The sequence below is a fragment of the Panthera onca genome, chromosome D4, assembly GCF_046562875.1.
Source record: "Panthera onca isolate mPanOnc1 chromosome D4, mPanOnc1 haplotype 2, whole genome shotgun sequence".
In the NCBI taxonomy this organism is placed as follows: Eukaryota; Metazoa; Chordata; class Mammalia; order Carnivora; family Felidae; genus Panthera; species Panthera onca.
This window is the reverse complement of record NC_138351.1, coordinates 29,726,601-29,744,139: the sequence shown is the minus strand read 5'-3', so window position 1 is coordinate 29,744,139 and position 17,539 is coordinate 29,726,601. Positions and strand designations below refer to the sequence as shown.

Here is a 17,539-nt window from a genome sequence, read left to right as displayed (position 1 = left end):
ATCGCTACAAAAAAAAAATGCACTGACCCTTCTATTACTGTGGGCAGAATGACCTTGTTTAGAATGTGGCAGAGGCTGGGAGGGAGCAGGGAGTGACAGTGAGGCTCACTAGGAAGCTGCTTTCCCCCCTCCCTTCCATCAGGATACTGCCTCCATTCCTCTGGGATACTGCCTCCATTCCTCCATTCCTCTGGGCACTACCCACCGAGCCTTAATCATGCTTATGACAAACTGGTTCCTCAGCCCCGCCTCCCCATCATAGAGCTCTGACTCCAACATACATGCTCAGTTTTCTACCACCAGACGCTGGTTACGGCTCTCCTCCTGCCTGGAATGGCCTTCTCTCCTACGTGTCCTTCAAGATTGCCTTCAAATGGTACTTCAGCCCTCCCTGCTTCCACACATGGGAAATGACCTCTTTCTTCCAAATGCTAAACTTTAGTTCATTTTTCACAAGTTACTGCTTTCTGCCTTAGGTTGGTTATTTGTGTATCTGTTTTCCCTACTGAATTATTAAGCATGTTGAGGGCAAAGCCTGTGTTCTCTCATCTTTGAGTCATCCACAGTCCCTCATAAAGGACAGCCGTATAGGCTTTATTTGTGGGAAGAAGGGAGGGGACAGAGAGGGAAGGCACTGGAGTAGGTATGATTTCAGACCCTGGAAGATTCCTCTCACAAATCTCATCCATCTGGCCTGGGATGCTTCACAGCTCTGTAGAAGCCTAGGCTCCAACACAGTTACAAAGGAAATCTTCAAGGGAGAGGAGACACTTTTCATCCTTATTATTCCCTTGGAGTCTCCTCTTAGACTCTTGTGAATGAGATTCAAATTCTTTCTGGAAATCGGGTTTTGAAAGGGAGAGAAAAGAAGGAAGGACACAGAGCTTTCATTGGCACACCAAAGGGAAATGCCTCCTGTTTCCTCATGGTGCCTTATGCATTTAGACAGTGTCAGATCAGATGCCCCCACTAACACGCAATGCCCAGCACAGACCTTCAGTTGCCTAGTACTCTCTGGGAGAACAGACCCTTCCTTCCCATATTTCTTTCTCTCTCATTCCACAAGACAGAATGTCATTTGGGACCCTCCCAAAACTATAGACACCCAAAATATACATCCCTAGGGGAATAAAATATAGTGAGGTTGACTTGAGTGATTTTTATTGGCCATTTTGAAGGGATTCACAAGAAATGTGGAACTAATCAGGGAAGTGTTGGGAATAAACATTGCTAAGTACTGAAGTTTTCTCCCCAAAATCCACGTGTTGAAGTCCTAACCCTTAATACCTCAGAATGTGATTGTATTGGAGATAGGGCCTTTAAAAAGGTGATTAAGGTAAAATGAGATCACATTAGTAGGCTCTAATATAATCCAACTGGTGTCCTTATAAGAAGAGATTAGGACAGAGATCTGTACAAACACAGAAGAAGAGACCACGTGAGGACAAAGCAAAAAGGCGGCTGTATGTAAGCAAGGAAAGAGGCCTGAGGAGAAACCAAACCTGCCCACACCTTGATCTTGCACTTCCGGCCTCCCAAACCGTGAGATGATAAATGTCTGTTGCTTAAGCCTCCCAGTCTGTGGGATTTTGTTGTGGCAGCCTGAACTAATACGAGCATGAAGGCACAGACGCCTTCATGTAAAATCAGGCTACAAACGAAAACTCTCCGTCTCTTGTGACTGTGGAACAGTGTATCACTCTGAGGGGTTTATTCGATAAACCATGGTGACTCAACATTACAGGCCCTGCCCAAACTGAGGCCAGAGAATCTAGTCAATGTATCTCAAAGTACCCCTTACAAGATGTCTACTCACTTAGAAAACATGAGTCAAACCACTGGACAAAAATGACAGCAAAATTATTAGGAGCCCCCAAAGCTCACCTCATAATGGTAAATGCTATTATTGATTAAAAAAAAAAAAAAAAAAAGAACTAAGGCTCTCATAGCAGATATAATTCGAAAAATACAATTTCTCTGGAATTTGTAAAAAACAAACCAACCAGTCTCGGTTTTCTTGAATGACCATTACATGTAGAATTCTTGGGGCACCTCGGTGGCTAGGTTGATTAAGCGTCCAACTTCGGCTCAGGTCATGATCTTGCAATTCGCGAGTTCGAGCCCTGCATCAGGCTCTATGCTGATGGCTCAGAGCCTGGAGCCTGCTTCGGATTCTGTGTCTCCCTTTCTTTCTGCCCCTCCCCCACTCATGCTCTGTTTCTCTCTCTCTCTCTTTCTCTCAAAAATAAACATTAAAAGAATTTAAATGTAGAATTCTTATAGACACCACTGAGATGGAGTATCCCAACGGGCCTTAAAATAATGTTGGTGTTATGGCACAAGAACAGACACTCAGACCAATGGAACAGAATAGAGAACTCAGAAATGGACCCACAAACGTATGGCCAACTAATCTTTGACAAAGCAGGAAAGAATATCCAATGGAATAAAGACAGTCTCTTCAGCAAGTGGTACTGAGAAAACTGGACAGCGACATGCAGAAGAGTGAACCTGGACCACTTTCTTACACCATACACAAAAAATAAAAAAATGGATGAAAGACCTCAACGTAAGACAGGAAGCCATCAAAATCCTCGAGGAGAAAGCAGGCAAAAACCTCTTTGATCTTGCCCGCAGCAACTTCTTACTCAACACGTCTCCGGAGGCAAGGGAAACAAAAGCAAAAATGAACTATTGGGACCTCATCAAAATAGAAAGCTTTTTTCTGCACAGCAAAGGAAACAATCAGCAAAACTAAAAGGCAACTGACAGAATGGGAGAAGATATTTGCAAATGACATATCAGATAAAGGGTTAGTATCCAAAATCTATAAAGAACTTATCAAATCAACACCCAAAAAACAAATAATCCAGTGAAGAAATGGGCAAAAGACATGAATAGACGTTTCTCCAAGGAAGACATCCAGATGGCCAACCGACACATGAAAAAATGCTCAACATCACTCATCATCAGGGAAATACAAATCAAAACCACAATGAGATACCACCTTACACCTGTCAGAATGGCTAACATTAACAACTCAGGCAACAACAGATGTTGGTGAGGATGTGGAGAAAGAGGGTCTGTTTTGCATTGTTAGTGGGAATGCAAGCTGGTGCAGCCACTCTGGAAAACAGTATGGAGGTTCCTCAAAAAACTAAAAATAGAACTACCCTACGACCCAGCAATTGCACTACTAGGCATTTATCCACAGGATATAGGTGTGCTGTTTCGAAGGGACACATGCACCCCCATGTTTATAGCAGCACTATCAACAATAGCCTAAGTATGGAAAGAGCCCAAATGTCCATCGATGGATGAATGGATAAAGAAGATGTGGTGTGTGTATATATATATATATATATATATATATATATATATACATACACACACACAATGGAGTACTACTCGGCAATCAAAAAGAATAAAATCTTGCCATTTGCAACTACGTGGATGGAACTGGAGGGTGTTATGCTAAGTGAAATTAGTCAGTCAGAGAAAGACAAAAATCATATGACTTCACTCATATGAGGACTTTAAGAGACAAAACAGATGAACGTAAGGGAAGGGAAACAAAAATAATATAAACACAGAGAGGACAAAATAAGAGACTCTTAAATACGGAGAACAAACTGAGGGTTACTGGAGGGGTTGTAGGAGGGGGGATGGGCTAAATGGGGAAGGGGTATTAAGGAATCTACTCCTGAAATCATCGTTTCACCATATGCTAACTAATTTAGATGTAAATTTTAAAAAATAAAAAATAAAATTAAACAAACAAAAAATAATGTTGGTGTTATTACCTAAACCGTGCAAAAACAAGCCTACAAGTTATTCGCCTAATGAACCACTGACTTTCTCTGTGCTACAAGCACCACATCTTATCAAATTTCCTGTTTTGTAACCGGCCCACTTTCCCTAGGAGACTTGAGTTTTCTATCATTTGCTTGTGTGGCCTTTGGCAACTTGTAGATGTGTGCTTAAAAAGAAGTGGTGTTTTCCAAGACGACACAATAGCCTGCTGTTGTAACTTCTGGGATGCAGGAGCAAGTCTGGGAGCTTGAGCTGCTTCCCGCCTATTTCCCAGACACTCGATGTGATCAGCTCTCCCCCATCTTCTCTATCCTCATCGGTGCCACTGCTGCCTATGATTTTGCCATGTCACATGTGCTGAGCACTTTCCCCAGAGCAGACAGAGCCCGAGATGGGCCGTGAGGCGCTCTGGCGTCTGTATGCTACTTAATAGTACCTCGGAAAACAGGTTGCCTGGGAGTTGAAATGAGGAGCTAAAGTGAGGCTGGTAATTAGTTCATGCCCTTCTGGACGTCCACTGTGAATAAGCGCTCCCATCCATGCATTATAATCATCTGTGCCGTCAGAGCAGATTGAAGGGCGTGTATGGGTTGGTCAAGCTGTATCTTTATCCATACATCTGACAAAAATATAGATGTTTTCACTTACATTTATTTGGTGGGGGATTTTAAGGCATGGTGCACTCAGATTTTAATTCAACTAATAGCTTTATAGCAGCACTGTTCAATAGGAATATACGCAAGCCACATTTGTCATTTAAAATTTTCTAGTTGGTGAATTTAAAAAGTAACATGTAACAGCTACAATTAATTTTAATAGTATTTTTTACTGGGTATATATGCATTGGGTTATGATGTAGCCAAAATAGTATCATTTTGACATGTAAACAATATTTTAAAAAACATTAAAGAGATATTTACCCTTCATTTTTTTATATTAAATCTAAATCTGATGAGTTTTCACAGTCCACCTCAAGTGCTAAATTTTAACCAGAAATGCTTGAACTGTATTTAGATTTCATAAAATTTAGTTTAAAAAGTAGATTCATTAGGGCGCTGGGGTGGCTCAGTCAGTTAAGTGTCCGACCTCGGCTCAGGTCATGATCTCACGGTTCATGAGTTTGAGCCCCACATCAGGCTCTGTGCTGATAGCTCAAAGCCTGGAGCCTGCTTCAGATTCTGTCTCCCTCTCTCTCTGCCCCTTCCCAGCTTATACACTGTCTCTCTCTCTCAAAAATAAACATTAAAAAAAAAAAAGTAGATTCATTCACATACCCAAAGTTGTTCCAAACAAAAACTGAATTATTCTTTTAACTTTAGATTTAGATTCAATTAAAAATTCAGCTCTTCAGGTACACTAAATATTTTTCAAGCACTAATAACTGCATGTAGCTAGCAGCTGCCATATTGCCATAGACCCTGAGCACCTACTATGTGCATCACAGCAGGTAAGGCAAGGATGAGTCAGACACAGCCCTTGTTGCCTCTGGTGGGGGTGGGGGGGTTGGGCAGCCTGTGGATGAGGCACAACGCAAACAGCAACAATGTAAGGCAGGCTACTACACTTGCTAAGGACACAGAAAGGAAGGCATTACAGGGAGAGAAAAAGGCATGCACAAAGGAAGGCTGGGGGCAAAGAAACGATCATGTAGAGATTGGAAATTATGGTTGGACATACGCCTAGGAGGGTAGAAATTAAAGTTTAAAAAGACAGCCTGGGGCAGTTCTGCTGATAGCCTCAAATAGCAGACCAAAGAGTTTGTTCTCAATCCACTGTCAGTGGGGAAAAAAGTTCCTGGTGAGGATGAGTCTTTTGGAAAGATTCACTTGGTATTGATGCAGCAATAGATGGGGGACGGTTTGGTGGCTAAAAAACCAATTAGAGGGGCGCCTGGGTGGCTCGGTCGGTTAAGCGTCCGACTTCAGCTCAGGTCACCATCTCGTGGTCTGTGAGTTCAAGCCCCGCGTCGGGCTCTGGGCTGATGGCTCAGAGCCTGGAGCCTGCTTCCGATTCTGTGTCCCTCTCTCTCTGCCCTTCCCCCGTTCATACTCTGTCTCTCTCTGTCTCAAAAATAAATAAACGTTAAACAAAAAAAATTAAAAAAAAAAAACAAAAACCAATTAGTTACTGAACCAGTCCAAGCAAAATACAATGAAACAATGGGGGAGGTGCTAGGAAAGGAAAGAAAATTCAAAATTTAATAAATATGTACATAAGGATACCAGGACTTTGCAATGTGGCCAGGAATTCAAAGAAAAAGAGGAGTCAGAGAATTCTGTAGCAGCTAAAATAAGGAAGTAGAGATGAAAGACTGGATGGGAAAAGTTATTTCTAATGTATCTGCATATAAATGTTTTAAAAGGAGATTGGAATATGTGTACATATGGGCTGGTAGGGGGCGGGAGGAGACCTTTGGGCAGACATGAAAAGAAATCAAAATCTATTTATAGAATGGCCAAATTAGCAGAATGGGTGACTTTCTAAGAAATAATGTATACTATTCCAACAGTGGGGGCGAGGAGGGAATCTGAGTAAATTAAATTACAGTACCATTTGTTAGAAAGCCATGCAGCTGCAGGGGCGCCTGGGTGGCTCAGTCGGTTAAGCCTCTGACTTCAGCTCACGTCATGATCTCACAGACCGTGGGTTCGAGCCCTGCGTCATGCTCTGTGCTGACAGCTCAAAGCTTAGAGCCTGCTTCAGATTCTGTGTCTCCTTCTCTGCCCCTCCCCCGCTCACACTCTTTTTCTCTCTCAAAACTTAAAAAATTAAAAAAAAGAGAAAGTTATGCCGCTGTTAAAAATTATGGCTCTTAAATTATATCAAAGGATATGGAAAACTGCTTAAGATATACTTTTAAATGAGAACTTTCAGTTTGAATAAAAAGATTCCAATTTTATTTAAAAAAGGTATGCACATTAAAAAAGGATGCCTGGGTGGGTCAGTTGCTTAAGCCTCCAACTCTTGATTTTGGCTCAGGTCATGATCTTGTGATTTGTTAGATAGAGTCCTGCACTGACAGCACAGAACCTACTTGGGATTCTTTCTCTCCCTTTTTCTCTGCCCTCCCTTGCTCTTTCTCTCTCTCTTTCTCTCTCTCTCAAAATAAATAGATAAACATTTTTTTTTTTAAGATATGCACCTACATTCTGTATATCACATAAAATGTGTGGAAGGACTCATACTAAGTGGTTAGCAAGCGTGGATGTGCTCTGGGGAGTAAGACTGAGGGGGCAAGGGCTTTTGCTCTTTATATTTTGCTACTGCTTGAACTTGCTACAGAGAACATCTTATTTTGAGTTTTAAAAAGGGAGACAGGGGGGGCGCCTGGGTGGCTCGGTCGGTTAAGCATCCGACTTCGGCTCAGGTCATGATCTCACGGTCTGTGAGTTCGAGCCCCGCGTCAGGCTCTGTGCTGACCGCTCAGAGCCTGGAGCCTGTTTCAGATTCTGTGTCTCCCTCTCTCTCTGCCCCTCCCCTGTTCATGCTCTGTCTCTCTCTGTCTCAAAAATAAATAAACATTAAAAAATAAAAAAAAAATAAAAAAAAAAAATAAAAAGGGAGACAGGGTACCTGGGTGGCTCAGTTGGTTGAGCATCCAACTCTTGATTTGGGCTCAGGTTGTGATCCTGGGGTCATGGGATTGAGACCCATGTTGGACTCCACACCGAGTGTGGAGCCTGCTTAAGATTCTCTCTCTCCCTCTCTGCCCTGCTCTCCTGCTCACGCATGCACTCTCTCTCTCAGAAACAAAACAAAACAAAAACAACAATAAAAAGGTAGACAAAGGTCAAACTATGTATTCATACATCAAAAAAAAATGACTGAAGGGATTTATCCCAAAAAATTATCTCTGGGCCATTTTAATTTTCTTATTACAATTTTTTTATATTCTAAAATAAATATGTAATACTTCTATAATTAGAAAAAAGTCATAAAAGGAAATAACCTATAATACCAATGGTACAATCAATTTTAAATCTGTTTGCAAAGCCAAAGGTTACAGGGTTGGGTGTTCTTTAAAGAGGTTTGGATCCAATTTCTTTTACTTCTTTGGGGCTCATGCTTACTTTTATTGCTGCTGAAGTGATTTCCACATTTTTTTTAATGATTTCCATTCAGTGTGGCCAAAAAGGAAAATCGAGGCCAACCACAAGGCAAGCCTTCCTGAGAGGAGACAAAAAGCCTCTGTAACCTGTGGAATGAAAACTTTACCAGGAGAACGTGACTGTTTTGTCATGAATGACTTCAATTGCTGGTGGACAGAAATTTTTAACGAGAACAAAGAGCATCGAAGCGATTTCAGTGCCCTGGTTGTCAATCCAGGCCAAGCACACTAGTAACTTTATATTATAATGATGAGGACAAAGAACAAGGTGTCCCATTCACCGCCAGGCTCCTGCAACCAGAGGGTCCCGGGCCTTTGCAGAACCTTTCACTGCGGTGGAAGGGAGAAGGAACTCTCAAGGAGCACAAAAAGGGCTGTGAGCAAGTAAATCAGCATCAACCATATACATAATGGCAGAGAATGGGTACAGAGATGAAACGATGTCGTCTGATCATTCACCAATGGAAAGATATGCACTAAATCAGGGTCTTTTCTGTCTGATGCTGTTGTTTTTACTGAACAGTTAAGCGCCCAAGGAAATACCAGTTGGGTCTTAAAGACAATTTATAGCTGGGTTGGCCTCATTGCACCTGGCTGTGTTTTGACAGCAGGTTTCGTCAGTTTATAGCAGAAATTCTTGTCTACACTATAAGCTGTCACAAACGCAACTAGACCTTGGAAAAAATGTACCGCTTAGAGGCAAATCTCCCTTTTGCCGCACCCCTCCCACTTTTAATGAAAAGCAAAAGCCTCCTGCTGGTGGCACAGCCTCCTTCTCTTCAGGGGAAATCAGGGAACCTCCTGGGACCAAGAGGGTCAGTCCCAGTGTTACAACCCAAGCAGGGTGCGCCTGCTTCTGGGCACCCGATTAAGGACTCTTTCTTTCCTCTTCCCTGAGGGCTAACTGCTGAATACAGCGGCCTTGTTGTTCGGAGCCAGGAAATTTCAGGATTCTGCTCTCTGAGCTCCCCACTCTTCCCAGCTGCCAGGCCGCGGAAAGAATGTCTGGGCGCCTTGCAACCGCCTGGCCTCGGAGCACAAGGCATGCAGCTTTGGCGAATGCCCTCTGCCCCCATCTAAAACAAGAAGGCAGCGCTTGGCTAGTTGGGATCAGACAATCCTTAACTTTGTTTTTGAGATTTTTCTAGTCGGCAAATGGCCTGGCAATGACTTCGGCAAATGACTTCCACCACCGTGGAAGTCACAGAACCTCATTACAATACCTAGGAGGTGAGAGCACTGGCTCCCAGGACAAGGTATTGCCTTATCCACCCCTGTTTTGTGTTGCTTTTTAGACCTCAGGATTTTATTTTCTGCTCCCAAGGACTGGGCCAAACAAATAACTTTTAACAGGTGCCACGCATCCCCGAACAGAAGGCAATGCGTCCTTTTTAGGAATGAGTTCATGGTGGCTGGTGGCCGACATCCCCCCCCGTGGGACAGAAAGGACAAAGATGCAAAGAGAGGATGAAAAGGTAATGGAGAGCAGCCCCTCCTGTTCCTTAATTTCATGGTTCACAGACATTCATTGACATTCAGACACTCCCAAGGGGAAGCTCATATAACCAGCCATGAAACTAGAAACGAGCAAGCTAAGGGGGCTGCTTGCCTGGACCCAGGGCAGAGTTTCTCACAGCCATGGGGGTCCACCCCCAGACACTAGGGCCCACTGTGATGGGTCTGCAGCTGCTCGGGGGACCAGCCCAGATTGGGAAGCTCCAGGCCTGCAGAGTCCTTTAACCAGCCCCACGCAGGATGCCTCCCTCGACTTCCCAGGGCCCATGCTCTAGTGAGGGTCAGCACTCGGGGGCTGCCCTTCAGGCTCCAGGAAGCACAGGACCTGGGAAGAGTGGAGAGAGAGGATGCCTCAAGCCAGGTAGTTCCTGTGGAGCTGGGGCTGGGTGGGAACGTCTCTCCCACAGAGGTGCCCATGGGCCGAAAGAGGAGGAGACAGCAGAACCTTCAGGAGGGGCAGGTCCTGGTCCCTAAGACAGAGAGATGAATCTAAATAGCACATGCAGATAGGACCAGCTTGAGGCAGGGATGCAGAGCCAGAGGAGGAAGCTGAGGGGCTAGCTGCACCGGGGAAATGATGGGGAATGAGGGCACAACAGGTCAGAGGAGAGCTGCAGGCGAGCCGGCTCACTCATTCATCTGGCTGTGTCCAAAGAGCAGAGCTGGAGGCCACCTGCTCAATCCACTGGTAGCCTCGAAGTGCTGCCTGGTGACAGCACCCAAAACATACACCACACTTTGCAAGATCTCATTTAACACACCGCTCAAGGTCAACCAGGCGCCCTCCTACAGCACCACTTGAGGCAGAGGCCAGAGACACACGTCATGATGGCAGGCTGACAAGGGTGGGAGACTGTCATTTTCCCGACTCAGGGATACTCCAACTCAGCCAGATGATTAATTTTATATTTACACACATAAGTAAATCACTGTCCTAAGCAATACACCAAGCAGCAAGCTTTACTATCCTCCACAGACTCTCCTGAGCAGCAATGTTGGGCGCACCTGGGGTATTCCAGAACTCTCAAGCCAGTCTCGGAAGATGTTCTCCACAGACAACTCAAGCCTTTAAAAATAAAATGAAAAGGAAAGGATTAAAAAGGTACAGAGCACTTATTACATAGCACGTTTCTATGGTACCTCACAGCATCCGTCTTCCAGAGAGGTAGCTGCTCTCTGGAGAAAGCAACTCTGTCCCAGGTTAAAGTGCAGGGGGGGACCCAGCCACACTCAGGACAGCTTCGGTCAATAGGAAGGTGCACCATGAAATCTAAACATCAGAGGCACACCATCGTAGGTGCTCTCAATGCCTTGGCAGGAACTGTTTGGTTGGGAGTACCGATTCACGGACGATAGGGCATGTCCACAGGACACATCAGGCGTGACTGCTTCCCCCAGAGCTGGCGGCACAGTGAAATCCGAATGCTGTAGCACTTAGTACACCAAAGTGACATTTGAACTTTATCGTGACGAGGGGCTGTGACAGGCATAAATGGTGCAATTCACTGTCAGAGCACAGACGGGCTTGGCTGCAAGAGTGCACACAGTTTCCATGCCTCTGTTTTAAGCAGGCCCACATTCTGCTTTATTTGAAACATTACAGTTGCTTGTTAAGTCTGACCCAAAGTCTGCTGAAATTCTTTTTTTTTTTTACATTTATTCATTTTTCAGAGATGGAGAGAGAAAGAGAATGGGCAAGGGAGGAGCAGAGAGAGAGGGAGACACAGAATCTGAAACAGGCTCCAGGCTCCAAGCTGTCAGCACAGAGCCCGACGTGGGGCTTGAACTCACGGACTGTGAGATCATGACTGAGCCGAAATCAGACGCTCAACCGACTGAGCCCTACCCAGGCGCCCCAGCTGAAATTCTTTTGGTTTCAGGTCCTGCTGATTTGAATACTTCTTAAATTTGTGAAATATCCAGTATATTTAGGGTCAAGAGACCTTAGGTTGTGTCTTCCTGTCTTCCTGGGCTAATGATGTTTAAAGCAACCCCAGCTCACTTCTAGATAACTCCCACTCATGCCCCGTATCTCTGCTCGCAGAGGCCTTTCCCAAGCCCTCTCCCAGGCTGTGTGTGACACCCACTGTGCTCCCTGTCCCCTGCACCACAGCATTCATCAGTTTGTAACTGTCATTTATTTAACCACTTGCCCTTTACCTGTCCCCTCGCTGGGTTGAAGCTCTCTGAGATCAGGGTCTAATGTCTGTTTTACTCACTTCTCTAAATCCAGAACGGAGACCAGTTCCTGGTGTAAGACGATTCCCACTGGTATTTTTTATTGGAATGAGTGAAAACACATTTCACAGTGGACTCAATAAAAAATATTCCCTTTTAATTTAAAAATTACCTTTCCCAGTAAGAGATTCCCAAGGTGTTAGGCTCCAAAACGTTAAAAAACTGTATATATATAAAATATCCCTTTCCTCCCTCCCTTTAGGGGTTACAGAGAAGCTGTGGAAAGATACAGTGCTGTCTGCATTGTGAAGGTACTGAAGGCCAGAGCTCCTTTCACCTCCCAGGCTGGGAAGTGGTGGGAAGGGGAGGAGGGAAAAGTGGGTGGGGGTGGGGAAGAGGGGGCTGGGCTGATATTTTCACTTCTTTTTTCTTCCCCAGTGAGAAGCAAGTCGCTGGGTGCCTTGGTCTTCCCGGGGCCAGAGCAAAAGCCAAGGTTGCCAAAGGGCTCAGCTGTTGGTATTTCCAAACAAAACAGGGGGCAAGAGGGACTACACAGACAAAGCGGTTTGGATTCATTTTCAAGGTGATGTCCATCTGTGAGATGAACAGCAGGGGAAGGGGAGAGGCCAGCGGTGGAGAAGGGGAGAGTGACGACCTCCCAAGGCTGCTCACCCTGGGCTCATCCAGGTTCCCAGACTCAGTGGAATTATTGGATGTGCCTCGTGTGCAGGTACCACCGGGTGCCACTGTCCCCGAGCCTTGCCCCACCTCTTTGTGGCCAGTTAGCAGCATCAATCCAGGTGTGAGTGGCCAAGCTCCCCCTCATGACCATGAGAGTGTAGAGACGTGTGTGCATGCACGTGTGCACTCATGTGCCTGTGTGTGTGTGTGCAGCACGTGGCGCAGGGGTGGGTGGATGACTGGAAGAGAGGAGGTGGCTCCCAGAACACCTTAAATCCAGGTCACTGTTCCTTTTTGAGCTTGGTTGGTGGCATGGAGCAGTGCTGGAAATGCCCTGTAACAGGCCTGATTGATCTGCTAGGGAGAGTAGGCAGGGCTGAAGGGGCCTCTTGGAGAAGTATCTGAGGAAACTCAAAGTGGTCTTATTTTCTAAGGAAATGTGAGGGGCTGCAAAGGCAGAGACTGTATAATTTCCACGGAAGACAAGGTGCTCCATGCACGGCCTGGCCTGCTCGTTTGGAACAAATGCAGACCATCCCCACCTTGTCTGGCACTCAGGAGGGCGGGTCATTTGGTGGTGCTGGGTTCCTGCCCTGGGGCCTCAACAGCTGTGGGGGGGGGAATCTGCTGGTGCTCTAAGTTGTCTGTCCTGATTGAGAGGCATGCCTGCTTTCTTCCTGTCCTTCCTTCCCAGAAGCTTTGCTGAAGCTTCTCCTAAGCCGCCCATTCATCTGCTTCCTTTCCTGGGTCTGGAGCCCTGGGGCCAAAAGCTCCTGTCGCCATCCTTCCAGCGAACTCAGGAAAGCCAAAGCAAGAGGCTCACTCTGACCTGAGCTCTGTTGTGCTGTGGCATTCTAGAAAAACAGGCATTCTTAAACCTTGCACAACTTGAGAGGAAGACAGGGAATTTAGAAAGGATTTAGACAAGAGTGGCAGTGAGGATCAAAGGGCCGAATGCATTGGATCCGCAAGGGAGGTCAAGGGAACTGGGATTAAATGTCCTGAAGAAGAGAAGTCTGGGAGTGACTTCATGGCCATTTTTGAGTGATTTTACAAAAGATGGCGAACAGCTGTTGTGCCTCCCCGTGGAGGAGTAAGAGCACAGACATAAATTTCCTTCAGGGAATTTTAGCTTAAAAACACGTTGTTAGGGGTGGCATGGGGAGGGGCTGAGGAGTTGAGTCCTGGAATGCTACTGAGCAAGGCCCAGTCTTCACCAGAGAAAACTGAAGAACAGGCAGTGCCTCCTGCCTGCGGGCGTTCGTTCCCTGCATAGATCTATAGGGCACAGGGTTCTGGGGAAGGCTCAGATCGGAAACCCTGGGGCCTGTCCGGTAGGGACACACAACAGACATAGTCACCGTGCTGCCAGGGCCTGCGCGGAGAGGTGGGACTATGTGTGGAAGGGGCACCGGCTGCATCAAGTGCGGCAGCTAGAAGGACAGTGGGAGGTGTGTTAGGGGAGCCTTTTTTTTGAAGCTTATTTATTTATATTGAGAGACAGAGTATGCTCATGCAAGCAGGCTGCTGGCAGAGAGAGAGGGAAAGAGAGAGTCCCAAGCAGGCTCTGTGTTGTCAGTGCAGAGCCCTACACAGGGCTCGATCCCATAAACCGTGAGATCATGACGAAATCAAGAGTTTGATTTAACTGACTGTACCACTCAGGCATGCCAGGAGTCTTCTTAAAGGAAGCAAAGCTTGGACCACGTCATGGAGGAAGGCTGTGCTATGCCCAGTGATGGAGCAGGACCAGTAAAAGAGAAGGAAAGTGCATGCAGGTAGAGGGAGCTGAAGCAGGAAAGCGCAAAGCCATGGTCACCTGGGCTGGCACACAGAATGAGGTGAGGGAAGAAAAGGGGTAACCTGTGAGAACGCTGAAACCCTGTCCCTGGGCCTGGGCTTCATCAAAGAGACACTGAATATGGCTGCAGAATGGCACAAACAAAATGGAGTCAAGGAAGAGCACCTGAGGGAAAAGAGGCTGGAGGCAGGGAGACCGAAGTGGAGGCCGTGAATGTGTTCACATGAGAGGCTATGTGAAGAGGATTAGACAGACGTGGTGTGCTGGGGATGGATGTGGAGGGTGGCACTGGATGAGTGAGAGACCATGTGCAGACACTGGGCCCCATCGCTCTCTGCAGGATGATTCCCCATGGAATGAATATACATGCTGGTGAACAATTTGTGCTACGGTCTACAACCTGAACAACAGACCAGGCCAACTGTGTGGGTTATTCCGTTGGAAAGTATTAAGGCAAATTTTGCTTTGCCATATTTAGTATTTGCACACACAGGTACTACTATACCATGGCACCAAAAACAAAGCAAATAAGAACTCCTCTGTCCACTATCAAGTAAAGGCATAAAAGCAGCAGCTACTATTTATTGAACACCTACTATGTACCAGGCACTGTAGCGAAAATCTCATTTACACTTTACAACATTTGTGCAAGACCAATACTATTATCCCCATCTCAGAGATGAGCAAATACAAATTCCAAGAAGTTAAGGGATTTATCCAAGGCCACACAGATGGTACTTGAAGAGCTGGGATCCAAGTCTATGCTGCCTGGCTACAAAGCCCCCGCTTTTCTTTCTATGCTGAACCTAGGCATCGTGATATGCTGGTCGTGACTTTTGGTGCAGGCAAATCTGTGGAAAAGAAGGGCCTGTGCTTGCTCCAAACACTCCTGCCTTCTTGCTCATGTCTCTCCTGCTGAAGGTGGCCTGGCCCCTGCTGTAGTCACCCTGTTTGTCTGCCCTTCGATTTCAGTTCTGAAGAGATGGAGAGACCCTTAGGAGGGGCAAAAGTGTGAGGGCAGGAGAGTTCATTGTTCAGCTGCATCCAGGGGCAAAAGACACTCTTCCTTGAATGAAAAGAACATGTGTTTTCAGATCACTTTCCTTTGGAAAGGTTCAAAGCATCTTATAACCATTATCACTTCATTCCTCATAATATCCTTGTGAAGTGGGTGTCAATTGTTGTGTGTGGCTTCTAGCAGATGGAGAAACTGCAGCATGAGAAGACTGGCCAAAGTTGGGCCAAAGAAAAGACCCAGGTTTCTCGACTCCCAGTGCCATGCAGATGTCAAACTGCACTGATGCCTATTTGGGAATTGCTAGTGGGGAATGGGACGCTGAACTACGAGAGGAAGATAAAAGCAGTAACTGCAGCTGCTAAAAAAACCATTATTTTTTTAAGGTACTAGAAGTGGCTTTACCTCCCAAAGAAGTTATAAGGGATGTGTGATTAATGCCTACTTTTTTTTAAGGAGGCTCACTGCCCAACATGGGGCTTGAACTCACAACCCCAAGATCAAGAGATCTACCGACTGAGCCAGCCAGGTGCCCCAATAATGCTTCATTTGCAAGGAAGAAATGGACTGCATGTTTGGAGGGAAAAAGTGACAATTATGTAGTTTTTGCTGTTTTGTTATAATTATTGGGGTGACAGTGCCGGTGAATTTTTAGGTTTGGATTTGGATATACAGCCATGGTAAAGCAAAAGTTGGCTTTTTCAAATCAAGACGCTCAGAGTCTAAGCCAGTGGTGAATGTTTTCCCTCTGAGATCATGTGGCTTAAAGCATCACAACAACAAGCAGAAGCAATTCCACTTCGCTGGGACCCAGGACTTACAGGAAATTACTCTTCTGCATGTCTGATCACTATGGAAATTGATTTTATACAGATAGCTAAAAGTACACAGGCCCACGATGCATGCCCCCATATTTGTACTAGCAAGCGGTACTTCTGCCTCATTACCCAGGCCTCCTGGATATCTGGAACAGCAGGTTGTTTCACCCTCCGGCTGGGAGAGTTCCCTCTCTGTACTCCTACATCCTGTAAGGCAACTCTGCATTTCAGGCATCTGTCTCCAGTCCCTCTGAGCTATAAATGTGGTCACACATAGTTAACACGGCAGGAGAAAGAATATGCTGGACGCCCTGGCATAATGCTGGCTAGAGAAATAAGCTGTGTTTAAAGCTGAGAAAGTTTAAAGGCAATGGCTCTTCTCTCTGTGAGGTTAACATGCATAGAAATAGACCCAGGCTTGTGTGAAAATGGTATTGCGCTTGTGGTATTGCTTGTTCAGTTGATATCTGAGGGTGGAGTGACGAGGCTGGGTGGGCTGACCATCAGCTGTTTCTGCCACTTGTGCCTCTCAGCTTGTTGCTGACCAGAAGAGATGTCTTTATCACTCTGGCTCCCACCTGCAGCCTCTTGAGGTTCCAAAGATCACACACTCTCCATATCTCTAAAGGAAAGCACAACTTGCGCAACTTTCTAAAGCCCCTTGCAACTTTCACGTGAACTAAACTGCATATGGGACGGACTTTGGAAGTGCAGGTACGAGATGCACTCAAGCACCGGGACCCTCAGTGCTCTGGTCTAAAATGGAAATGCCCTTGTTTGGCACATGACTGACATTCTGCATGGATTTTCAAATTTTAGTAATTTATGTTCTGGTTTTTAAATTTTTTTTATTTTAGAGAGACAGGGAGCGTGAGCAGGGCAGAGGGGCAGAGAGAGAGAATCCCAAGAAGGCTCCACATTGTCCGCACAGAGCCCAATGCAGGGCTCAGTTCCGCAAACCTGGGATCATGACCTGAGCTGAAGTCAAGAGTTGGATGCCCAACCAATGGAACCACCCAGGTACCCCGATAATTTGTCTTTAAGTTTTCTCTCTACAGTAGATACAAATAGTGTGCATCTCAGAACCGTGCACATGGTTACTTGTTTCTTGATCAAAAGGAGTCATTTGTGCTCGGGTAGATAATGAAGATTGCTGAAGTCACATTTATAAGCAAGTACTCCCTAGCTCTGTGGGGGAGGAAGGGTAGTGAATTAAACCAAACATAGGAACATGCACACACAGACATAATAATTGATGAGACCCACTGTTGATACGGCTGCAGTATCAGGTGGGCAGGGTGCTCTTGTATCAGGGCTGGTTGGCACCTAGGATCCGTTTGGATTTCCTTCTAAGCCCTTTCAGCTTTTTCTTCCCTTGGTCTCATAAAACATTAGCATTTAAACAGAAATCTCACGTTGAAGATGTGTGAAACACAGCTCCTCACCTTCCTCCCTCCACCTTCAAATCCTCTCCCTTTCACTCCCTCTGCCCCATACTGGTTCCTGAGACAAATCTCCCCTCTCTGAGCTATGTTTCCAGCGCTACCTCAGAGAATAACCGAGTGGCCAAGAAAGGTAGGTCAGGTCGTGCTGGACTCCTCCCTATAACT

At 45.8% G+C, this 17,539-nt stretch overlaps 1 protein-coding gene across 14 annotated transcripts in view; it reads right to left on the bottom strand.

Moving 5' to 3' along the window:
* Nucleotides 1–17,539, bottom strand: part of AOPEP (aminopeptidase O (putative)) — a 342,210-nt gene that overhangs the window by 92,253 nt on the left and 232,418 nt on the right. For all 14 annotated transcript variants that reach the window (XR_009603091.2, XR_013551794.2, XM_060609897.2 and 11 more), the window contains one exon: nucleotides 10,442–10,502. Coding sequence is in view for 12 of the 14 variants with exons in the window: in XM_060609897.2 (XP_060465880.1) it covers nucleotides 10,442–10,502 (61 nt within the window). In the remaining 2 variants the exon portion in view is untranslated. The remainder of the gene's footprint in view (nucleotides 1–10,441; nucleotides 10,503–17,539) is intronic.